Genomic DNA, 26490 nt, shown 5'->3' with positions numbered 1-26490 from the left:
GGCCGCCCCATCCTCAATGCGCCTGCGCCGGGCATAGATGTGACGTCATGGCGCAGGCGCCATGAGGATGGAGCGGCCGAGCGAGCGTCCGCCTCTCAGTACGCCTGCGCCGATTGAAGACAGGTACGGCGCAGGCGCCAGATTTTGAATGCAAACAGGGCCACCAGAGAACAATCTAGTTCGCTGGCCCTGTCAATCAACATGCGGAGGGGGCGTAATTATGATAGGAGGATGCGGCTGCTACCAGCAAGTAGCCGCCCTACTTGCTTGTAGACAGGTAATTTACATATTATAAAAGTACGTTTTTAGCTAAATCTACTGAACCAAAATGATTAATCACATTATGTATGGATAAATCGCAGTATAGGGATTATAAGTACACAAAAAAAAAAAATACTGTTTAGTGGGGTGACAGAAGCCCTTTAAGGAAGAAGAAGAAACCAATGTTGATAAAAAGAACTGTAAAGAAAGCAATAAATGACAAAAAGAAATCATTTAAATCACAAAAACAGGAAGAGAGCCAGGAAGCACTAAAAAATTGCACATGGTGCTCTTTTTCTTCTAAACCCTGCAGTGTGCCCATACAGCAGTTTATGACCATATATGGGGTGTTACCGTATTCAGGAGAAAATGGGTAACAAATTGCGGGTCCTTTTTTACCTGTTGCCCTTTATAAAAATGAAAACTCCGGGACGAAAGTAACATTTATTTATTTTTTAAATGTACCGGTAATTTTCCATTTTCACAGCCAAATGTTTCTAAACTGTATTAAACACCTGTGGGGTCAAAGCACTCATTAACAAATTCCTTTAGGGGTGTAGTTTTTTCAAGTGTCCAAAGTAGGGTTACCTCAGAGTGTCTTCAAATGCAAAATGGAGCCTGAAAACTTATACAGAGAAATAAGCCCTCTAAAAGCCCTCCTTTCCCTCTGAGCCCTGCCGTGTGCTCATACAGAACTCTACGAGCACATATGGGGTGTTGCCATTTTAAGAAGAAAACCTATAAAATGTGGTGTGCCTTTTCTTTCTGTTACAACCTTGCGAAAATTAAAAATATCTGACTAAAGCAACATTTTATTGCAAGAAATAAAATTTTTAATTGTGGCTATAATTGCTTGCTCTGGATTCACTCCAGACCCCTCCCAGGGCTTAAGGTCCCTTTACACGGGACGACGATCTAGCAGATTGTCAAAAAGGACGCAGCCCTTCCCGACAATATGATTGGTAGTGGAGGAGACGGCTGCATTTACACTAACCGATGTCCTGCAGAGTATGGAGAGGAGATATCGCTAATGACACCGATCTTACCCAACTGTCTGGTTGTTTCCCAGCAGCAGATTGCGTTTGCATAGCATGATCTGCCACCGTGAAACAATTATCTTTTGTGCTGCACAAAAGATACTAAATGCTTGTTCATCGGGTAATCGGCGGTCCATTTACACCGCCAGATCATCGCTAACAAGAGATACCCCAGGTAGGCAAATAACAAAGCTCCTTGCTGTAAGAAGCTTTGCTATTGGATATTTTAGGCAGCACCAGTATCGCTGCGCTGCCTGTTCCATTCATAGCACTCAGTTCAAGAATGACATGCACACTACCGTATGTGTTTTGCGGTCCGCAAAAAAAATGAATGACATCCGTATGCCATCCATTTTTTTGCGGATCCATTGTAACAATGCCTAAAACGGACAAGAATAGGACATGTTCTATTTTTTTTTGCAGGGCTATGGAACGGACATACTGATGCAGACAGCAGACGGTGTGCTGTCTGCATTTTTTGCGGACCCATTGAAATGAATGGGTCCACATACTATCTGCATAAAAAAAACTGAATGGACACGGAAACAAAATACGTTCATGTGCATGTAGCCTTATGTGTACTAAACGTCTAAAGCCTCATTTACACGTCAGTGTTTGGTCAGTGATTTTGTACAGGCATCATTGCGACCTCTGACTATAACACAGTCAGTTCGGGTCAGGGGCGGCCCGGTCTGTGCAGGAGATGTTGCCCACACATGGCCACGTTTCCTGGACCGAGCACAGTTGTATTAATCAGGCCTAAGGGCTGTTTCACACGAGCGGATGCCGTGCGTGACATCCGCTCCGTGAATGACAGCCAAGACCTGATGCAGACTGCAGAAGCACGGAGCAGTAACATGACTGATAATGCTCCATGCCTCTATGTGATCTCTTTACTATGAAATCACAGTGACAACTTTATCCCACTGTGATTTTGTAGTAAAGAGGTCACAGAGAGGCACAGCGCATTATCAGTCATGTTACTGCTCCGTGCTTCTGCAGTTCGCATCGGGTCTTGGCTGTCAGTCACGGAGCGGATGTCACGCACGGCATCCGCTCGTGTGAAACAGCCCTAAGGGATTTTACAAGGACAGTAAAAAGAGATTAGGATTGAAAAACAGAAATAACTGGAATACGTGCATGGGGACTGTCCAGCCACATAGAAGGGGGTTTCTGCAATTTTCCTGACCACCTGCCACTTGGGCCTTCCCCTTTTGCACACTCTGCACATTAACATATGCAGTTAAAGGGAGACTATCACATAAAAAAGCTATATATGATTATGTTCCTTATCACAGTATTAGGCTGGTTTCACACGGGCGTGACGGATTTGATCCGGATGCGTTCAGGGTGCGTTCAGTGAAAATGCTGCGATTTTGGCACTAAAACAAGTCAGTTTTGTCTGCGATTGCGTTTAGTTGGTCAGTTTTTTACGCGCGGGTGCAATGCGTTTTGATGCGTTTTTCACGCGCGTGATAAAAAACTGAATGTTTACAAACAACCTCTCTTAGCAACAATCAGTGAAAATGCATCGCACCCGCACTTGCTTGCGGATGCAATGCGTTTTTCACTCAGCCCCATTCACTTCTATGGGGCCTGTCCTGCGTTACAAACGCAGAATATAGAACATGCTGCGATTTCAAAGCATTGCAGAAGTGATGCGTGAAAAAAAACGCTCATGTACACAGCCCCATTGAAATGAATGGGTCAGGATTCAGTGCGGGTGCTATGCGTTCAGGTCACGCACTGCACCCGCGCGGAAATCACGCTCGTGTGAAAGGGACCTTACATATGCATGAGGCAGTAACTATATCAACAGCAAACACGTGGTGGTGCAGCCGGGCGCTGCACTCATGAGAGACACTACTGAGCTGTTGCAGTTAATGGGGGATATTTATTAATGCATTTACACCACTGTTGTGGCATAACAAGGTTGAACATTTTGGTGCACGCCATATTTGCATCAAAATTTACAACTTTTCCCCCTAAGCTGCCATAGATTTTAGTCTATCGCACAGCCAGCGAGTAAGGCTACTTTCACACTAGCATTCTGCTGTCCGCTCGTGAGCTCCGTTTGAAGGAGCTCACGAGCGGAGCAGAACGCTTCCGTCCAGCCCTGATGCAGTCTGAATGGATGCGGATCCGCTCAGACTGCATCAGTCTGGCGGCGTTCAGCCTCCGCTCCGCTCGCCTCCGCACGGCCAGGCGGAGGCGTGCAGATCCGTCCAGTCAATGGGAACGGATCCGCTTGAAGATGACACCATATGGCTCAATCTTCAAGCGGATCCGTCCCCCATTGACTTTACATTGAAAGTCTGAACGGATCCGCTCAGACTACTTTCGCACTTAGAAATTTTATAATTTATTAATGCAGACGGATCCGTACTGAACGGAGCCTCCGTCTGCATTAATATGATCAGATCCGTTCAGAACGGATCCGTTCAAGCGCAAGTGTGAAAGTAGCCTAATAGTGACATAACAGATAATATGAATGAGGCCAAGCCAAAGTTTAATGTACAGATGTAGCACAGCTAAAAGGGATGGTTAACAATGGCAAGAAAAAGTTGGGTTTTCAAAGTCTTCTGTCACGAGATAACACTGTGACATGTCTTATCACAGTTCCTTTTAGTTCTGCTCCATCTCTACAGTACAGTATATGGGTGACCCAGCAAAGTACTGAATAGAAGGTCATAATGAAAAGTAAACTAATTGTATATTAAAATAACCTTTTTATACTGAATTATTTCATTAAAGGGGTTACCCCACAAAAATCTTCTATTCACAGGATAGGTAATAAATAATGGATTGAACCGGGTCTGACTGCTGCCACTCCCCCTTATGCAGAGAATGAGTCCCCTCTCCGAATGGAGTGATATTATGCATGTTGGTCCACTGCTCCATTCACAACTATTGGGCTGTAGACAGAACTCCGTCAGCCCCTTTGAAGTAATGGCTGTGATGGATAAGACGTTTCTTTCTGCCCAAGAAAAGATTTTTCTTGTTAAGGATTTTAGTTTTTCAGCCTTTGTGCCTCCTTGATGTTTCAGATAGGCGACTGCTGTTGTATTGTCTGAGGATATTTTTTGGTGTTTGCCGCTTAATAAAGCCAGGTTTAATTTTAGGACCTCCCAGACCGCTCTTAACCCCCTGTAGTTTGATGACTCGTTTTTTATTTGTTCTGGCCACTTTGAGGAGCCTACTATTGCACCCCATCCTGTTGCGCATGCGTCGGTTACCACCTGTACTCCTGGTTCTTTTTGCCAGAAGACCCCCCCCCCCCTGGTAAGATTGGTTTCCATTTTCCACCAATTTAGGTCTATTTTTACTTGCCAGGGGATTTTTATTATCCTGTCCAAGGATGACGGATGTTTGTTCCAATTGTTCAGTATCCAGGATTGGATGGTCCTTGTGTGGGCTTGGCTCCAGGCAACCGCTGGTATACAGGAGGTCATGAGACCAAAGATGCTCATGGCGCTTCTGATCGAGGTACTGTTTTGAGTTTGGAATCTTCCAATCTTTTCAATTATGGCCTTTTTTTTTCATGAGGCAGTAAAGTGTTTTGGGCATCTGAATCTAGGATTACCCCCAGAAATTTCCTGTTGCATGATGGAATTAGGGAGGACTTCTTTATATTTATCAGCCAACCTAGGCTGGAAACTTTCTGTAAGAAGGTCTCAGTGTTGGTCCCGCTTCCCTGAGGGAGGGCAGCATTTCTACTACAAGTTTTGTAAAAATCCTTGGTGCGGAAGAAATGCCGAACAGAAAAGCACAGAATTGGAAATTATGAATTTGATGATCCGGGCCTGGTAAGGCAAACCGCAGAAATTTTTGTGAATTTTGATGTATAGGAACGTGATAGTATGCATCTTTGAGGTCTACGGACATCATGCATGCCCCCTTTTTTTATTAAAGGTACGAATGAGGAGATGGATTCCATTTAGAATTTTTGGTACACTATTAACTTGTTTAGATCTTTTAGGTTTATGATGGTTCTGGAAGATCCATCCGGTTAATGAATTAAGAAGAGTCTTGAGTAAAAACCTTGTTTTTCCTCTGGTATTGGGACCTGTTTTATTACCCTAGATTTTTTTTAATTCTATTATACCCTGCCAGATTTTTTAAAGGGTATTCGGATCGTGGGACGTTACCTGGAAACTTTTGGGTGGGGTGGTATCGTGACAACGCTACGCCGATCAGATCGGCGTAGGGTTGTTTCGATACCAAAATTTTGATTCCCTTTCGTCACCATAAAAAAGTATTGCGATACTCAATATCACGCAAAAAAATATAAAAAAACACCAAAAAAAAGCAGCGTGCGATTCGCATTTTATGAAACGTTCGGCCCATAATAGAACAGTCCTATCCTATTTTTTAGGGTGACAAGGTGACAAAAAAATGGCGAATGCTCACCGCATAGGAGATATTTTTAAATAATTTAATAGTTTGGACTTTTCGGAGTTCCGTCACAGGGGCTCTATACCGGAAAAGAACTGATCGGGCATATCACCATGCATTCTGAATGGAGAGTAATCCGTTCAGGATGCATCAGGATGTCTTCAGTACAGTCATTTTGACTGATCAGCCAAAAGATAAAACCATAGCATGCTATGGTTTTATCTCCGGTGAAAAAAACTGAAGACATGCCTGAATGCCGGATCCGTCATTTTTCCCCATAGGAATGTATTAGTGCCAGATCCAGCATTCAAAATACCGGAATGCCAGATCCGTCCTTCCATTCTGCGCATGTGTAGACCGGTAAAAATGTGTAAAAAGATACAAGACGGATCCGTCTGTCCGTATGACAAGCGAAGAGATGAATTCGTTCTTGCAATGCATTTGTGAGATGGATCGGCATCCGGATGCGTCTCACAAATGCTTTCAGTCACATCCAGATCGGCGGATCCGGCAGGCAGTTCTGATGACAGAACTGCTTGCCGGATCACACTGCCACAAGTATGAAAGTAGCCTGTGAGTGTAAAAGTGTTTGTGTTTTTTTTTTTTTTACTTACTATTAGCCACCTTAGGGACTGGAACCCTTGTCCTATTCACCCTTAGATTTCTGCGCGGGTGCAATGCGTCCGGACCCATTCACTTCTATGGGGCTGTGCACATGAGCGGTGATTTTCACGCATCACTTGTGCATTGCATGAATATCGCAGCATGCTCTATGTTGTGCGTTTTTCATGCAACGCAGGCCCCATAGAAGTTAATGGGGCTGCATGAAAACTGCAAGCAACCACAAGCAAGTGCGGATGCAGTGAGATTTTCACACATGGTTGCTAGGATAAAAGTCTATTCACTGTGTTATTTTCCCTTATAACATGGTTATAAGGGGAAATAATAGAATTCTTTAATACAGAATGCATAGTAGAAGGTCAATTGAGGGTCAAAAAATATAAAAATTTAACTCACTGTGACATCACTGTGCTCATCACATGGTATATCGCATGATCCATCACCATGGTAATGGACCATGTGATGAGCTCAGTGACGTCACCACAGGTCCTTTGACAGGTCCTGAAGAAAGAACAGGAGACCGTCAGCTACGCGATCAATTTGAGGAGGTGAGTTAATTTATTATTTATAACCCTCATTGGCACTGCACCACCAATGTTTATTATACTGGGGGGGGGCGCACTGCGCCACCAATGTTTATATGTGTATTATACTGGGGAGGGGGGGCGCACTGCACCACCAATGTTTATATGTTTATTATACTGGGGTGTTGGGGGGGCTCACTGCACCACCAATGAAGATAACTCACCTGTTAATACAAATACAGGAGGCGGGTGCCGGAATCAAATAGCCAGCACCCGACCTCTATGACAGGGAGCTGCAATCCGCTGCAGCACCTGAGGGGTTAACTGCAGCAGATCGCAGCTCCCTGTCATAGAGGTCGGGTGCTGGCTATTTGATTCCGGCACCCGCCTCCTGTATTTGTATTAACAGGTCAGTTATCTTCATTGGTGGCGCAGTGCGCCCCCCCCCCCCCAGTATAATAAACATATAAACATTGGTGGTGCAGTGCGCCCCCCCTCCCCAGTATAATACACATATAAACATTGGTGGCGCAGTGCGCCCCCCCAGTATAATAAACATTGGTGGTGCAGTGCGCCCCCCCAGTATAATAAACATTGGTGGCGCAGTGCCAATGAGGGTTATAAAAAATAAATTAACTCACCTCCTCCAATTGATCGCGTAGCTGTCGGTCTCCTGTTCTTTCTTCGGGACCTGTCAAAGGACCTGTGGTGACGTCACTGAGCTCATCACATGGTCCATTACCATGGTGATGGATCATGTGATATACCATGTGATGAGCACAGTGATGTCACAGTGAGTTACATTTTTATATTTTTTGACCCTCAATTGACCTTCTACTATGCATTCTGTATTAAAGAATGCTATTATTTTCCCTTATAACCATGTTCTAAGGGAAAATAACACAGTGAATAGACTTTTATCCTAGCAACCATGTGTGAAAATCTCACTGCATCCGCACTTGCTTGCGGATGCTTGCGGTTTTCACGCGGCCCCATTAACTTCTATCGGGCCTGCGTTGCACCTACAGTTACTGTATGGGGGGGACCAAAAGGATTGCAGACATGATATGAGGAATGAGAGCAGCAGCCACAATAGGAGACAGTGGGGGCAGCGGCCACGCAGACGGTCTACTGGTATACTGCATGGGGGGCCACAAGGAGACATATTATGAGGGCAGCAGTAGCAGTCTGTGCGTGTCTGCTGACCCATAATGTCTCCAGTTACGTTATGTTTCCTTGTGTCCCCCAATATACAGTAATATCTTGTTGTGCCTCGCTGCCTGCCCAATGTGCCCATACAGAATATGGTGGTGCTGCTGCTGTCCAATCCAGTTTAGTTTATGGAGCCTCAGCCTGCCCTGGAGGACTTCACCCGTACTACCACGCTAAGCCCATCTGCCGTCGATAGGCCAGTTGCCCGCTGTATAATGTGCCCTGCTCAGGGCTCATTATGTCACTGCTGCTTCCAGAGTCCAGTGGTGCGGTGCCGTACGAGAATCCCCCTGAGAGAGATACTGCAAGGTGCGGTAGGGCTGTGGTGGGTCAGGTGTGGGGAGTCAGTAGGGGATAAATTTTTGTTAATATGCTGCTGCTCATTTTTCTGTCCCTATTAGGTGACGGTCTAGTAGGGTCTACTACTTCCAGAGTCCCATGGTGCGGTGCAGTATGAGAATCCCCCTGAGAGAGACACTGCAGGGTGAGGTAGGGCTGTGGTGGGTCAGGTGTGGGGAGTCAGTAGTGGATACATTTTTGTTAATATGCTGCTGCTGTTTTTTCTGTCCCTATTAGGTGGCGGTCTAGTAGGGTCTACTACTTCCAGAGTCCAGTGGTGCGGTGCAGTACGAGAATCCCCCTGAGAGATACACTGCAAGGTCAGGTAGGGCTGTGGTCGGTCAGGTGTGGGGAGTCAGTAGTGGATACATTTTTGTTAATATGCTGCTGCTCTTTTTCTGTCCCTATTAGGTGACGGTCTAGTAGGGTCTACTACTTCCAGACTCCAGTGGTGCGGTGCAGTACGAGAATCCCCCTGAGAGAGACACTGCAAGGTGAGGTAGGGCTGTGGTGGGTCAGGTGTGGGGAGTCAGTAGTGGATACATTTTTGTTAATATGCTTCTGCTCTTTTTTTCTGTCCTTAGGTCTACTACCTCCAGAGTCTAGTGGTGTGGGACTGCGGTTTTGAGAGACAGGTGTACACAGCTCTGCTCTGTAAGTTTTATTTGTGTAATGCTACTTACAGGTTTCCTGCATGTCCTAGTACTAAACCCCTTTCCCACCAGCACTTATTTTAAGTATTTGCTTTAACAGAACTGCATTATGTCACGGAAGATGTACAGAAAACTAGAAGACACAAAATGAAGATCTGACTGACTGGATCCAAAACTAAGGAACCAAAGGGAGAGCCCTCAAACAGACCTGGCTCTCTCCCTAACTGCTCAGCCTATGCAAAAATCTCAATGGTAGATGATCGCATATCCTCGTACCTCGACTGTATAACACCTGAACACCCTATAATAGTGAGGGGACACGACCACCGGCTCCCTACACTTGATACAGAGGGAGTCAGGGTCACCTGGGATCCAGCAAACAGGAAAACACAAATGAATGAACAAAACTTATCTGTAGAAGACTCAGTAGTAGCATCCAGCATGCATACACTCCAGGAAGTTGTATAAACCGCAAAGTGATGCAGTATGGGAAGGGATTTAAAGGGATGCAATCAGTGCAACCACATGACAGCTGAGAGAGGCTAACGAGATGAGAAAACGAAAGCAAAACAAAAGGAACCTCAAGGAGGAGGTTCTGAAGGACGTCTGTCAGAGCTTCTCAGATGTCTGGTGGTGACATATTAGGGCTGATGCTGGTGAGACTGTGACCCCTGAAAAAAGCGGGCGGACAAAGTCATGCAAGGCATGGGAGCACTTCACTCAACATCTGTCCAACAAGTTGGTTGTCTGCAAAATCTGCAAAGCAGCACTGGCGTGGCACGGAAGCACAACCGTGATGAACGAGCACCTGAGAAGGAAACACGTTGGAAGGAATAACCCGTAAGTAATAATAAATGATCTGTATTAATTTATGCAGGTAAAAAGCTCTTTCTGTTAAATCTACTCATTTATGTGAGTAAGTTGGACAGAAATATATTTTTATTTTTCAATCATTTTCAGTAAGAAGCAGCGCTCCATTAGTGAATTTGTGCATGTAAATACCCAATGTACACCAGCACAAGCTTCTGTTCTCACAGATGCTGTATTAAAAATGTTAGTCACTGACATGCGACCACTGTCCATGGTTGAAGAGAAAGGATTCCAGAGCATGGTCAGCGCACTAAATCCTTCATAAAAGCTCCCATCAAGCATTGACTGCAGATGCAGACATATATGGACCAGCGTAGCAACTGAGGCTTACCTTGGCATAACATGCCACTACATAGTGGATGATTGGAAGATGAATTCCATCTGTCTGACAACCATGCCCCTGGAGAAGAGACACACAGCTGCACACATTGCAGGTTGGTCGTTAGAGGAGGCTTTGGAGAGATTTCAAATTCGACCTAAAATAATTATTGCCCTTGTCCATGACAATGCTGCAAACATGGTGGCTGCTGCAAACATCCTGGAGGAGAAGTATGGATGGTCCAGTATCCACTGCACTGGCCACACTTTGCAGCTTGTTATTAAATGGTGCAATAAAAAATGCAGGTATTGATAGAGCTGTCAGTGCTGCCAGAGGACTGGTTGAACACTTTAAAAAAAAGTGAATTAGCCAGCACCAAGTTGAAAGAGAAGCAGATGGGTACAGCAGAACAAAAGCTTGTGCAAGATGTCAGCACCAGATGGAACAACACTTACTATATGGCTGACAGACTCCTTGAGCAAAGGTGGCCAGTTACTGCAACCCTGTAAGACCCATCAGTTACCATAAAGGCCAAACATTATCGGGATCTAAACCCAGAACAGTGGACTGTTCTTGAGGAGCTTTGTACGGCACTTAAACCGTTTGAGTGTGCCACTGTGTTCATGAGTGGGCAAGAATATCTTCACTGCCTGCAATTGTCAAGGGGTTGTTGAGCTTTGAAACTGCGGCCATGAGGAGCTTCCAAGCCACAGTAAAGGACCAGCATCACAGCAGATGGCGTGATATCCTATCAGAACAGGTTCTAAATCCTGTCATAATTTCCGCTGCACTGGACCCAATATTTAGGAAGCTGAAGATTGACACATGAACAAATTATAAATGTGCAGACAGAGCTGCTTGCGCTAAGAAGAACCGAGATCATGGAAGAGCAGCAGGAAACTAGCACGTCTACTTCGACAGCTGATGCTGAGCCAGGACCTTCAACATCAAGAACATCCATACTGGAGAGTCTCCTCGAGTCTGGTGGCAGCAGTAAAGTGGACACAGAGGGACAACACATGGAAGAGGATATTGTCAGAAATGAAGTACAGTCCTAGTTTGCTGAGAAACCTCTCCACAATGATGGCAACCCTTTGATCTGGTGGAAGTCTAACGAAGACAGGTATCCTACATTGGTTAAACTTGCAAAATCATACTTGTCTAGCCCAAGTACATCTACACCATCTATGCCTCTTCTCAGCAACGGGCAACATAGCTTGTAAGAAGAGACCTAGCCTCAGCCCTGACCATGTGGATATGTTGTCTTTTTTACATTTTAATGCACAATTTTTATAATTATGTAACTCCTAAAATTGTTTTAATATGGCTTTTATACATATTTTTTCAAGTAAAATGACATATTCCCATTATTTTGTCTTTTTGTTGTTTTTTCCGATTAATCGTAGAAATTATCGGCAACTAATCGATTATTCAAATAATCGTTAGCTGCAGCCCTATCGTCCATATCTTCGGAGGAGAAAAAGTATTTTTTCCCTTCCTCTATTATCTTCCCCTTCGACAACTGATCCTCATCAAGATCGTGTTAAAATGCTGACACTCCCTCTTCCATGTCCTGTGGGATATTCTCAAATCCTGACCGGTAGGATCTGAAGAGGATGGAACAGATAACCTTGTGTTTTTCGTAGGAGGCGCATTTTAAGGGGGGTAGAGAGAGGCCAATGATGATCTGATTTCGTCCTGAATCGTGGTCTTAATCTCTGTCATGATGGACGGTTGCTCTTCCTTCAGAAGGTCGCTAATGCAGTTTTTGCAGAGCTTTTTCTTATGTCCTTCCAGTAACTTTTTTGAGCAATTAATGCACTTAAAATACTTAGTTTTTTTTTCATTTCTTTAAACCTAGGCAGAAAGAAGAGCAACCCCAATCAGGCCCATGGACTAAGGAGGCAAACATATACAGGTCCTTCTCAAAAAATTAGCATATTGTGATAAAGTTCATTATATTCTGTAATGTACTGATAAACATTAGACTTTCATATATTTTAGATTCATTACACACCAACTGAAGTAGTTCAAGCCTTTTATTGTTTTAATATTGATGATTTTGGCATACAGTTCATGAAAACCCAAAATTCCTATCTCAAAAAATTAGCATATCATGAAAAGGTTCTCTAAACGAGCTATTAACCTAATCATCTGAATCAACTAATTAACTCTAAACACCTGCAAAAGATTCCTGAGGCTTTTAAAAACTCCCAGCCTGGTTCATTACTCCAAACGGCAATCATGGGTAAGACTGCTGACCTGACTGCTGTCCAGAAGGCCATCATTGACCCCCTCGAACAAGAGGGTAAGACACAGAAAGAAATTTCTGAACGAATAGGCTGTTCCCAGAGTGCTGTATCAAGGCACCTCAGTGGGAAGTCTGTGGGAAGGGAAAAGTGTGGCAGAAAACGCTGCACAACGAGAAGAGGTGACCGGACCCTGAGGAAGATTGTGGAGAAGGACCGATTCCAGACCTTGGGGGACCTGCGGAAGCAGTGGACTGAGTCTGGAGTAGAAACATCCAGAGCCACCGTGTACAGGCGTGTGCAGGAAATGGGCTACAGGTGCCACATTCCCCAGGTCAAACCACTTTTGAACCAGAAACAGCGGCAGAAGCGCCTGACCTGGGCTACTGAGAAGCAGCACTGGACTGTTGCATATCATTCGGAAATCAAGGTGCCAGAGTCTGGAGGAAGACTGGGGAGAGGGAAATGCCAAAATGCCTGAAGTCCAGTGTCAAGTCCCCACAGTCAGTGATGGTCTGGGGTGCCATGTCAGCTGCTGGTGTTGGTCCACTGTGTTTTATCAAGGGCAGGGTCAATGCAGCTAGCTATCAGGAGATTTTGGAGCACTTCATGCTTCCATCTGCTGAAAAGCTTTATGGAGATGAAGATTTAATTTTTCAGCACGACCTGGCACCTGCTCACAGTGCCAAAACCACTGGTAAATGGTTTACTGACCATGGTATTACTGTGCTCAATTGGCCTGCCAACTCTCCTGACCTGAACCCCATAGAGAATCTGTGGGATATTGGGAAGAGAAAGTTGAGACGCAAGACCCAACACTCTGGATGAGCTTAAGGCCGCTATCGAAGCATCCTGGGCCTCCATAACACCTCAGCAGTGCCACAGGCTGATTGCCTCCATGCCACGCCGCATTGAAGCAGTCATTTCTGCAAAAGGATTCCCGACCAAGTATTGAGTGCATAACTGAACATCATTATTTGAAGGTTGACTTTTTTTTGTATTAAAAACACTTTTCTTTTATTAGTCGGATGAAATATGCTAATTTTTTGAGATAGGAAATTTGGGTTTTCATGAGCTGTATGCCAAAATCATCAATATTAAAACAATAAAAGGCTTGAACTACTTCAGTTGGTGTGTAATGAATCTAAAATATATGAAAGTCTAATGTTTATCAGTACATTACAGAAAATAATGAACTTTATCACAATATGCTAATTTTTTTAAAAGGACCTGTACAGGTAGATATGCAGGTTTTCCCACTGGGAGACTCACAGTTGGAGTTACCGAAGGTGGGTCTATGCATTCATCATGGGTCCCAGGAGCTTCCGGAGCCGACATCGCTGCTGCAAAGCCGGGGGAGACGCTGGCTGTGCGCTCCCGTGCTTGTTAGAAAAGGAGAGATTGGTTTACCAATCTTTTGTTTAAGTAAAAAATAAAAAAGAAGAACTCTTCTAACTCCCGCAGGAGTTACTCTGTGCAGCCTAACCTCTTAGGCCTCTTTCACACGGCGTTGCAGGAAAATGTGCGGGTGCGTTGGCGGGATCACGCACGATTTTTCCGCGCAAGTGCAAAACATTGTAATGCGTTTTGCACGTGCGTGATTGGGATCGGTGTTCTGTAGATTGTATTATTTTCCTTTTTAACATGGTTTAAAAAGGGAGAATAATAGAATTCTGAATACAGAATGCATAGTAAAATAGCGCTGGAGGGGTTAAAAAAAATAAAAAATAATTTAACTCACCTTAGTCCACTTAATCGCGAAGCCGACATCTCCTTCTGTCTTCATCTTAGCTGTGTGGAGGAACAGGACCTGTGGCAACGTCACTCCGGTCATCACATAAACCATCACATGATCTTTTACCATGGTGATGGATCATGTGATGACCGGAGTGACGTCACCACAGGTTCTGTTCCTCCACTTAGCACAGAAGACCGGGCTGCGCGATCAAGTGGATTAAGATAAGTGAAATTTTTTAAAAAAATTTTTTAACCCCTCCAGCGCTATTGTACTATGCATTCTGTATTCAGAATGCTATTATTTTCCCTTATAACCATGTTATAAGGGAAAATAATAATGATCGGGTCTCCATCCCGATCGGCTCATAGAGGTCAATCTCATCCGTAGCCGTCATGGTGGATGAAACGGAAAAATACGGTATGTATAACTATATCAGGGGTCAGTACAGAAATCTATCCCATCATCTATTTATCCCCAGGACTGTGACGAGGGGACATCCTCTGCGTCTGGAGGAAAGAAGGTTTGTACACAAACATAGAAAAGGATTCTTTACGGTAAGAGCAGTGAGACTATGGAACTCTCTGCCTGAGGAGGTGGTGATGGTGAGTACAATAACGGAATTCAAGAGGGGCCTGGATGTATTTCTGGAGCGTAATAATATTACAGGCTATAGCTACTAGAGAGGGATCGTTGATCCAGGGAGTTATTCTGACGCCAATCAGGAGGGAATTTTTTTCCCCCTAAGGTCTCATGCACACGACCGTGTGCCCTCCGGGTCATACGTCCGTGAGCGGGCCATATTTCCCGGAGCAGAATACATCATGCGCACGGGAGCGCACAGAATCATAGGTTATTATGATGCTGTGCGCATCGGGCCGCTCGCGGGGCTATTGTCCCGCACTCATAATATTATATTAATAGAAACCTATGATTCTGTGCGCTCCTGTGTGAACGATGTATGCAGCTCCGGGACATATTGCCCACTCACGGACGTATGTCTCAGAGGGCATACGGTCGTGTGCATGAGCCCTAAAGCAGGGTTTCTCAACTCCTCGGTACCTACCTACCGGTCAGGATTTGAGAATATCCCACAGAATGAATACGTGTGGTAAGTCCTAATGCATGGACACGAATTATATCACCTGCTCAATACTAAGGAAATCCTGAAAACATGACTGGTAGGTGGGTCCCGAGGACCGGAGTTGAGAAACCCTGCCCTAAAGTGGGGAAAATTGTCTTCTACCTCAGTTTTTTTTTTTGCCTTCCTCTGGATCAACTTCCAGGAAAACAGACCAAACTGGATGGACAGCTTTTTTCAGCCTTATAACCTATATTACTATCAGGGCCGGCGCTACCATAGAGGCAAGGGGGGCAATTGCCCCCGGGCCCCCGCTCATTAGGGGGCCCCTAGCTCCAGCCCGGCCTTACTATTCTTATTGTCAGTTCTGACTTGCGTTGCGTCACACACTGACAGTCTGACACTACACTCACAGCCAGCCAGCCAAGACCAGCCAGTGCTGCTGGACTCTACGGGCTGCCGCCGGCGCCGCGCGGCAGCCGGCAGTAATGTAATTAATACATTAAACTAAGTTACTCACTCTGGGTGAGTCAAGTGTTGGAGGGGGCCCCCCGCCGGCGCAGGTGGCTGCTGTGCCTGCGCCGCTGCCACTGATTCGGTCTCTTTCAGAGAGTCAAGACTGTCTGGAGGCTGGAGCAGCAGCGGCATGCACGGCACAGGCAGGCACAAGGCTCCGCCCCCTCGCCCAGAGCAGTACTTAAAGAGGACCTTTCACCTAAAAAAAAATGTAAACTAAGACTATAGTGTTACTTACATGCCCCCATGATTTCTTGAACGTTAATTCTTTTTTCATTCTGTGCCCCCGTTTGTCCGCCATGCCCCCCGGAATAATTCCCGCCGTTTATGCTAATGAGCCAGCCTCAAATGGGCTGGCTTTAAAAGTTCTCTCCGGAGCTGGCTCCGGATAGACGAAATCGCTCCAGTTCTCTGAAGTCTCGCGAGAACTGGAGCGTCTTCTCCTTGGCTAAGAGCGGAGCGCGCTGATTGGATGCGCTCCGTGCCAGGGAGAAGATGGAAGGCACGACCGGGAGAACTTTTAAAGCCAGCCCGTTTGAGGCTGGCTCATTAGCATAAACGGCGGGAATTATTCCGGGGGGCATAGCGGACAAACGGGGGCACAGAATGAAAAAAGAATTAATGTTCAAGAAATCATGGGGGCATGTAAGTAACGCTATAGTCTTCGTTTAAATTTTTTTTTTAGGTGAAAGGTCCTCTTTAAGGACAGGTGCACTGAGCAGGGCAAGGAAAAGAAAAGAAAGAAAAGAAAGAAAGGAAAAGAAAGGAAAGAAAGGAAAGGAAAGAAAGGAAAGAAAATCAATCAAGCAGCGCCAGGAAAGGCCCGCCGCCCCCAGCCAAGTTCCAGTCTGATAGGTTCATAATTCATTGGTTAGGGTACTTTCACACTTGCGGCAGGACGGATCCGGCAGGCTGCTCTCCCTGGCGGATCCGCCCTTCCGCTATAACGCCATATCGCTGCTCTATCCCCATTGACTATAATGGGGACGGGGGCTGAGCTCCGGCGCAGCACGGTGGTGCACAGCGAAAGCCGCCGGACTAAAAAGTCCTGCATGTCCAACTTTTTAGTCCGGCGGCTTTCGCCGTGCTGCGCTGGGGCTCAGCCCCTGTCCCCATTATAGTCAATAGGGGCGAAACAGCGGAAGGACGGATCCGACAGGGAGACCAGCCTGCCGGATCAGTCCTGCCGCAAGCGTGAATGTAGCCTTGTTTGGTTGTTGTTAATGAATCCATCATCCATCCATCCATTCATTCCAAGTGTTTCCCACTCACTGACTTACTTTGTCCGGCATCATCTCACCCGTCCGGGCCGTCCCAGTGTACTAATAGCCCGGTCTGCGGCCCTGGTTCTGTTTGGAGTCAGTTGGACTGGAGAAATGTGCATTTGGGGGGGGTCAGATACTGGAACTACGCGTAACTGCCCCATTACCCCCTCCCTCCCGTGCACATTTCTCTAGTCCAACTGTCCAAACAGAACCAGGGCGGGCTAGTATACTGGGACGGGTGAGATGGTGCCTGGGATGGATGGATCTGATCCAGTTTAATCAACCAACCTACCAGTAACTGGTTGATTTAAACTGGATTGTGATCCATCCCAGTCTGGTAGGTTGGTTTATTAAACTGGATCGGATCCATCCCAGGCACAATCTCACCCGTGCCAGTGGTGTACTAGCCCGCCCTGGTTCTGTTTGGAGAAATGTGCATTTGGGGGGGGGGGGGGCTGAGGATGGGAAGTGTGCTGCCATGAAGAAGGGGGGGGGGGGGAATAATGTGACGCGAAGGGGGTCATGACGTGACATGGGGGGAGAAATTTGACATTGAGGCCCGGGGGGCATCATTGGGGGCACTGTGCCCCACAATGTACAGTATAGCGCTACACTGTGCCCCACAATGTACAGTATAGCGCTACACTGTGCCCCACAAAGTAAGCAAGCGTCATGGCGGGGGCGGGGCGGGCGTCATGGGGGGGGGCCCTTATTGTTTTCCGCCCCAGGGCCCCATTTCGCCTATAACCGGCCCTGATTACTATGTTAATACAGCACCAGAACCAAGCACAGTGTTAAGCTGAACACACACGGCCGTGAGCGGTCCGTGGTAACGCGGCCTGGATTCCCGCTTAGAGCAGGAGCGCACATCGTCATTGGTTGCTATGACGCCGTGCGCTTCGTGCCGCCGCTGCACTACAGTAATACACTGGTATGATCTATACGAGTGTATTACTGTAGTGCAGCGGTGGCACGAAGCTCACGGCTGTGTGCATTCGGCTTTACGGATCAGTGAGTGTGGATACACAGTGCCAACTAACTGGTTTGGTTTTGGGCTCAGCCCTAAAAGCGTTATCCTGGTGTACCAGCAGCACATTATACCGCCCCAGCAGAAACAAATACTACAGTGCAGCACAAAATACTGTCCCAACAGCACTATATACCACAGTGCTGCACAATATACTGTCCCAGCAGCACAATATACTGCCCCAGCAGCACTATATACCACAGTGCAGCACTATATACCACAGTGCGGCACAATATACTGCCCCAGCAGCACAATATACTGTCCCAGCAGCACTATATACCACAGTGCTGCACAATATACTGTCCCAGCAGCACAATATACTGTCCCAGCAGCACTATATACCACAGTGCAGCACTATATACCACAGTGCGGCACAATATACTGCCCCAGCAGCACAATATACTGTCCCAGCAGCACTATATACCACAGTGCGGCACTATATACCACAGTGCGGCACAATATACTGCCCCAGCAGCACTATATACTGTCCCAGCAGCACTATATACCACAGTGCTGCACAATATACCACAGTGCGGCACAATATACTGCCCCAGCAGCACTATATACTGTCCCAGCAGCACTATATACCACAGTGCTGCACAATATACTGTCCCAGCAGCACTATATACCACAGTGCAGCACAATATACCACAGTGCGGCACAATATACTGCCCCAGCAGCACTATATACTGTCCCAGCAGCACTATATACCACAGTGCTGCACAATATACCATAGTGCGGCACAATATACTGCCCCAGCAGCACTATATACTGTCCCAGCAGCACTATATACCACAGTGCTGCACAATATACTGTCCCAGCAGCACTATATACCACAGTGCTGCACAATATACTGTCCCAGCAGCACTATATACCACAGTGCGGCACAATATACCACAGTGCGGCACAATATACTGCCCCAGCAGCACTATATACTGTCCCAGCAGCACTATATACCACAGTGCTGCACAATATACCATAGTGCGGCACAATATACTGCCCCAGCAGCACTATATACTGTCCCAGCAGCACTATATACCACAGTGCTGCACAATATACTGTCCCAGCAGCACTATATACCACAGTGCTGCACAATATACTGTCCCGGCAGTACTATATACCACAGTGCGGCACAATATACCACAGTGCGGCACAATATACTGCCCCAGCAGCACAATATACCATACTACAGCACATTATACCGCCCCAGCAGCACTATATACCATACTACAGCACATTATACCGCCCCAGCAGCACTATATACCATACTACAGCACATTATACCGCCCCAGCAGCACTATATACCATACTACAGCACATTATACCGCCCCAGCAGAAACAAATACCACAGTGCAGCACAATATACTATCCCAGCAGCACTATATACCACAGGGCTGCACAATATACTGTTCCAGCAGCACTATATACCACAGTGCTGCACAATATACTGTTCCAGCAGCACTATATACCATACTACAGCACATTATACCGCCCCAGCAGAAACAAATACCACAGTGCAGCACAATATACTGTTCCAGCAGCACTATATACCATACTACAGCACATTATACCGCCCCAGCAGAAACAAATACCACAGTGCAGCACAATATACTGTCCCAGCAGCACTATATACCATACTACAGCACATTATACCGCCCCAGCAGAAACAAATACCACAGTGCAGCACAATATACTGTTCCAGCAGCACTATATACCATACTACAGCACATTATACCGCCCCAGCAGAAACAAATACCACAGTGCAGCACAATATACTGTCCCAGCAGCACTATATACTAGGGATTGACCAATATTATCGGCCGATATTGAGGATTTTGACTGTTATCGGTATCGGCATCTATTTTGCCGTTTTGCCGATATTCCGATAATGTATGGGGAACACAGATCGCGCTGCTGTCAGCGCTCTCCGTGTTCCCTCAGCAGCACAGGGGAGAAGGAAGCAGTGTCTCACTCCCCCCTGTGATGCTGCTTCCGCTGCCACCAATGAAGAGACAGATAAGAAGAGAAGGGGAGGGGCTGTGGCCTCTGCGCCACCAATGATGTTAACTTACTCATTCATTCAAATTGAACAGGAGGCGGGAGCTGGCTGCAGGATCACATAGCCGGCTCTGACCTCTATGAGCTGTAGCTGCGATCCGCGGTAGTTAACCCCTCAGGTGCCGCGGATTGCAGCTACCGCTCATAGAGGTCGGGAGCTGGCTATGTGATTCTGCAGCCAGCTCCCGCCTCCTGCATATGAATAAATGAGATTTATCTTCATTGGTGGCGCAGTGCGCCCCCCCAAGCCCCCCAGTATTAAAAACATTGGTGGCGCAGTGCGCCCCCTCACCCAAGCCCCCCATTATTAAAGGGAACCTGTCATGTGGATATTTGATTATGATCTAACTAATTATATACAATCATTAATTACTAAAAAGTGCCTTAGATTTATTTACGTACTGGTGTGACAGATGGTTACCTCATAATATACACACAAAGATGCCGCATGCCACATGCTAATGAGCTGATTTGAGTCCAGTGTGATACCATTGAGTCCACTGCCCACCTGCTGCTGATTCCTATGGAAACAAACTGTCACTCAGCAGCAGGTGGGCGGGGAGAGTCAGGAGCTCATGAATATTCATGACTCATCATTATCAGCTGGAGCTTTTCAATACAAGATGTTGGCAGATTGACTGGGTCAATTAAAGAAAGTTACCCAGCATTGTGCTAAGAGAATCAGTCACTTATTTATGTTGCCCTTAGTTAGGACACCATAAAACTGGTGACAGGTTCCCTTTAATCATTGGTGGCAGTGGCCACAGGGTCCTCTCTCCCCTCATCCTCCTCCAGCAGTGTAAACCTGGGTCTCCGATAGGTTACCATGGCAGCCAGGACGCTATTGAAGCCCTGGCTGCCATGGTAAGCTCCATGCTGCTGTGTGCACAAAGAGTACAGCGCAGCAGGGACAGTGTGAGGTCCTATTCACCCTGATAGAGATCTATCAGGGTGAATAGGACAAGGGTTCTAGTCCCTAAGGGGGCTAAAAGTTAGTTAAAAAAAAAAATATATATATATATATATATTAATTATAAATGAAAAAGAAAGATTAACAAAAAAAATGCCTACACATTAACAATAAACATATATTTATTTTCAGCAGGTGTAGGAATGTTTTTTTTTTTTTCAAAAATGAAATTTACTGAATATCAGTATAAATTATCGGCTATCGGCCTGAAAGTTCACAAATTATCATTATCGGCCCTACTGCAGCACAATATACTGCCCCAGCAGCACAATATACTGTCCCAGCAGCACAATATACTGTCCCAGCAGCACTATATACTGCCCTAACAGAAACAAATACCACAGTGCAGCACAATATACTGTCCCAGCAGCACTATATACCATACTGCAGCACATTATACTGTCCCAGCAGCACTATATACCATACTGCAGCACATTATACCGCCCCAGCAGAAACAAATACCACAGTGCAGCACAATATACCACAGTGCAGCACAATATACTGTCCCAGCAGACTTTCTGCTGAGATAGTATATTGTGCTGCACATTAGTATTTGGTCTATCATCATTTACAATGCAGTGCCCCATTTTCACAAAATATCTCTCCAGAAACTACCGCTCTGCTTTGGTGCCCGCCTGATCAGTGCAGGGGCCCGGTGTTCTGTCAGAAAACCTTAACTCGTCAGATTCCCTTACCCCACGTGACTTCCGGGGGGGTGTTGGGGGGTTTGCGCATCCGTGCAAGAGCAGTACCAGGGCATGGGTAAGTTAAAATTACAGTGAGCGTTGACTCATGGACGAGGCGTGTGCAGCCTCAGGGGTAAGGAGATCTGACGGTCTTTTGTCTTGTTAAGTCTCCTCACCCTCTCCTTACCTTCACTACATAGCGTGCTTCAGATTCATTTTACAATCCGCATGTGCACAGTGTGAGGGTAAGGTGATTTAACAAGACAAAACACCGTCAGATCTCCTTACCCCTGAGAGCGTGTCAACGTTCACTGTAATTTTACCTTACCCATGCCCTGGTACTGCGCTTGTGCGAAGGCACCTTACCATGATACTGCGCTTGTGCGAAGGCACCTTGCCGTGGTACTGCGCTTGCATGGAGGCGCACACGGCCGGAAGTCGACGAGTTAGGGCTGTGTCACACGAGCGGATGCCGTGCGTGACATCCGCTGCGTGAATGACAGCCAAGACCCGATGCGGACAGCAGAAGCACGGAGCATTAACATGATTGTAGTGGCGTCGCTAGAGGGGGGCTAGAGGGGAGCAGTGACTTCACGCTGTGCGCGCCAGTTTAGAGCACAGTCGACTGAGGAGGAAGAAAATTGCAGGCGGCGTCCATCCAGGAGCAGGAGAGGTAACAGTTTTTTTTTCATTTTATAAAAAATGTGGCTGCTGAGGGCATTATGGGGGCTAATAGGAGGCATATGGGGGCTAGCTGGAGGAATAATGGGGGCTAATTGGAGGCATATGGGGGCTAATAAGAGGCATAATGTGGGCTAATGAGGCATAATGTGGACTAATGAGGCATAATGGCTTATAATAGGGGCTAATGAGGCATAATGGGGGGTAATAAGGCATAAGGGCTGATATGGGGACTAATGAGGCATAATGGCTTATAATAGGGGCTAATGAGGCATAATGGGGGGTAATAAAGCATAAGGGCTGATATGGGGGCTAATGAGGCATAATGGGGGCTAATAAGAGGAATAATAAGGGCTAATGAGGCATAATGGCTTATAATGGGGGCTAATGAGGCATAATGGGGGCTAATGAGGCATAAGGGCTTATAATGGGGGGCTAATGAGGCATAAGGGCTGATATTGGGGCTAATGAGGCATAATGGGGGCTAATGAGGCATAATGGGGGCTAATGAGGCATAAGGGCTTATAATGGGGGGCTAAAGAGGCATAAGGGCTGATATGGGGGCTAATGAGGCATAATGGGGGCTAATAAGAGGAATAATGGGGGCTAATGAGGCATAATGGGGGCTAATGAGGCATAAGGGCTTATAATGGGGGGCTAATGAGGCATAAGGGCTGATATCGGGGCTAATGAGGCATAAGGGCTGATATGGGGGCTAATGAAGCATAATGGGGGCTAATAAGAGGAATAATGGGGGCTAATGAGGCATAAGGGCTGATATGGGGGCTGATATGAGAGGCATAATAAGTGTCATCCACAGATGCCGCCATAACAGTGTGTCTTCCACAGATCCACCATAACAGGGCGCCTGTGCACTGACGAGAGACAGAAAGAAGGGGAAAGAATCTGCGGAAGCAAGCAGAGGACGGCACAGCAGACTGAATAGCTTCTTTTGTAAGTAAATTGCTTTATTATAAAGGTATCCCTGCATACTGCAATTCCGGGGCCGGTGCTACCATAAGGCAGACCAAGCGGCTGCCTTAGGGTGCACCCTGGGGGAGGGCAGAAAAATGTGACATGGAGGGGGAGAAATGTGACATGGAGGGCTGATGTGACATAGGGGGGTAATTTACAATGGAGGGGGAGAAATGTGACATGGGGGGCTGATGGCTTACATGGGGGCATGATGGCTTACATGGGGGGCTAATAGCTGACATGGGGGGCTAATGGCTGACATGGCGGCATGATGGCTGACATGGGGGGTTGATGGATGGGGGCTTATGTCTGACATGGGGGTCTGATCTGAGGTCTGATTAACATTGGGGCTGTGAACTGAGGTCTGATTTAGGCTAGTTTCACACTAGCGTTCGGCTGTCCGCTCGTGAGCTCCGTTTGAAGGGGCTCACGAGCGGAGCAGAACGCTTCCGTCCAGCCCTGATGCAGTCTGAATGGATGCGGATCTGCTCAGACTGCATCAGTCTGGCGGCGTTCAGCCTCCGCTCCGCTCAGCAGGCGGACACCTGAACGCTGCTTGCAGCGTTCGGGTGTCCGCCTGGCCGTGCGGAGGCGTGCGGATCTGTCCAGACTTACAATGTAAGTCAATGGGGACGGATCCGTTTGAAGATGCCACAATATGGCTCAATCTTCAAGCGGATCCGTCCCCCATTGACTTTCAATGTAAAAGTCTGGACGGATCCGCTCAGGCTGCTTTCACACTTAGCTTTTTTTTTGCTAATATAATGCAGACGGATCCGATCGAACGCTAGTGTGAAAGTAGCCTAACATTGGGGGTCTGATTGCTGGTCTGACCTGAGGTGTAATAGAAAATATTTTTTTCTTATTATCTTCCTCTAAAACCTAGGTGTGTCTTAGAGGGTGAAAAATACGGTCCTTTAACCAGCAATTGTCTGAAGCAGAGAGAAGATACCAGGACCACACAGAGGAGAAGTCAGCTGCTGCAGACGGGACCAGGGCCAGGTGAGCTGCGAGGGGAGGAGGGCGCCAAAATGTAGCTTCGCTTGTGTTGGCAAAAATCCTTGCACTTCTCTCGTATTTTGTAATCTTATTTATATATACTTATTTTGTTTCCCCCCCCCCCCCCCATTTTTGACTGTGGTATCTTTGTGCCCCCCCCCCCTATATATTGTTCCTAGAGTCGCCACTGTATGACTGATAATGCGCCGTGCCTCTCTGATCTCTTTACTACGAAAACACAATGAGATAAAGTTGTCACTGTGATTTCGTAGTAAAGAGATCACGGAGAGGCACGGAGCATTATCAGTCATGTTAATGCTCCGTGCCTCTGCTGTCCGCATCGGGTCTCGGCTGTCATTCACGGAGAGGATGTCACGAACGGCATCCGCTAGTGTGAAACCTCCCTTAAGGTTTTCTGACAGAACACCGGCAGTCACTGATAGCCAGGCCGCTGCCGTGTCCACCAGCATTGCTGTAAAAGCCGATGGGGGAGGATTAACCCTTTCTATGCCGCAGTCAGCACTGACTGTGCCATAGAATGTGTTTGCGGTGGGTGAGGGATCCCCGGAGCTGTTGCCAATAACAACCAATTCGATTCAAGCTGTCATGTTCTGTGTGCAGTTACAAAATGAAAAAGACAATCCTATTGGTTGTTATAACGAGTCGCCCCACTTTCTGTACTGCGCCAGTTTTCTACATAAAACTTCTTCTTCCAGGCTTGTGCAGTAAGAGCACACGGAAGGACGCGATGAACACAGGGTACACCGCTCCGTACATTACCTGCTCCATGGTAAACCCTGCGGGCTCACAGGTCGCACTCCCCGCGGTTGCTAGGTCCAGGTCACCAAAGACGCAGGGTCTTCCTTGCTCTCACCCGCACTGCAGCTAAGAAAGGCGCTGGTTCCCCAGCAGTGAGACCCGGCTGTGCTGCGTCTTTCCGTTGCTATGGAATCCCTGCTGCGGGGAGGGGCGTTCCCTGGGCCGGGAGCCGTTGTGGACACGCTGCTAGGGGCGACGGCCCTCCGCGTACCTGATCTCTATGTACATTGCTCAGCACAGGCGCCACTGGTTCTGCCCCCGTCATTCTGGGTGCCTGCAGGCTATTGGGCCCTTGTTTTCATGATCGGTGGGGGTCACAGTGGTTCTAATATTTGATAACTTATTACAACTGGAATAGCCCCTTTACAAAAGGTCAGTGTGGAAGAGGCCTCATGCACACAGCGGTTGCCTAGTGGGTCCCCAATATGCGGGCACCGGCCCTGTGCTTTCCGCATTACAGATGCGGACCCATTCACCTGAATGAGTCCGCAATCCTGAGCTGCGGTGAGGAACGGAGGCACGGAAGCACTATGGAGTGCTTCCGTGGTGTTTCTGTCCGTGCCTTCGCACCGCAAAAAAAATAGTTGAATGGGTCTTGATCCGTCCCGGCCGCCACACGGACGTTGCCCGTGCATTGGGGACTCCAAATTGTGGTCCCCAATGCACGGAACGGCCGTGTGCCTGAGGCCAGAGTATTCTACCTGTCAGCTTAAAGGGGTATTCTGGTTGGTAAAAGTTATCCTCTATCCACAGTATAGGACAGTGGTGGCGAACCTATGGCACGGGTGCCAGAGGTGGCACTCAGAGCCCTCCCTGTGGGCACTTACATCCTGGAATAAGTCTGTGGTGTACCAATATGCCTTAGACTTTACCTGCCATTCATCAGCGCAGGGCGCACTATGAACAGCACAGGCAGCGCATTGAATGTAGGCAGGCTATTATAGCTAAATGATAAAGTACATGGAAGATACACTATACTGGACTGTAGTATTCAGGGTGAATTACCGGATCAGTACTTTGTGATAAATAAGTGGGTTTTGGGTTGCCATTTGGGCACTCTGTCTGTAAAAGGTTCGCCATCACTGGTATAGGAGATCACTATTAGATCCAGGGCCGGCCTTAGGATAAATGGCAGGCACCCTGTGCGGAATTTTCTTTAGGCGCCCCCATTAGAAAAGAACGAATTTTAGGTTATGAA

At 47.0% G+C, this 26490-nt stretch overlaps 1 protein-coding gene and 1 long non-coding RNA gene across 3 annotated transcripts in view; one reads left to right on the top strand and one right to left on the bottom strand.

Annotated features, from left to right (window-relative positions):
- The window catches only part of LOC122944444, a 67413-nt gene extending 58138 nt beyond the window's left edge, over positions 1 to 9275 (top strand). The window contains exons 2-6 of one of the 2 annotated variants that reach the window (XR_006391017.1): positions 8452 to 8534; positions 8627 to 8709; positions 8801 to 8883; positions 8974 to 9043; positions 9143 to 9275. This is a non-coding gene — a long non-coding RNA (uncharacterized LOC122944444). Of the gene's footprint in view, positions 1 to 8451; positions 8540 to 8626; positions 8710 to 8800; positions 8884 to 8973; positions 9044 to 9142 lie in introns of both variants that reach the window. The other variant, XR_006391016.1, reaches the window with a different exon arrangement.
- DNAH7 (dynein axonemal heavy chain 7) overlaps positions 1 to 25373 on the bottom strand; it is a 518555-nt gene extending 493182 nt beyond the window's left edge. Inside the window, exon 1 of the mRNA XM_044302717.1 lies at positions 25254 to 25373. Coding sequence (XP_044158652.1) covers positions 25254 to 25262 — 9 coding nt within the window. The 5' untranslated portion in view covers positions 25263 to 25373. The remainder of the gene's footprint in view (positions 1 to 25253) is intronic.
- Between the last annotated feature and the right edge of the window lie 1117 nt (positions 25374 to 26490).

Source organism: Bufo gargarizans, chromosome 8 (assembly GCF_014858855.1).
Source record: "Bufo gargarizans isolate SCDJY-AF-19 chromosome 8, ASM1485885v1, whole genome shotgun sequence".
Classification (NCBI taxonomy): Eukaryota; Metazoa; Chordata; class Amphibia; order Anura; family Bufonidae; genus Bufo; species Bufo gargarizans.
Note: the sequence above shows the minus strand (reverse complement) of the source record. Positions and strands in the feature narration are given on the sequence as shown.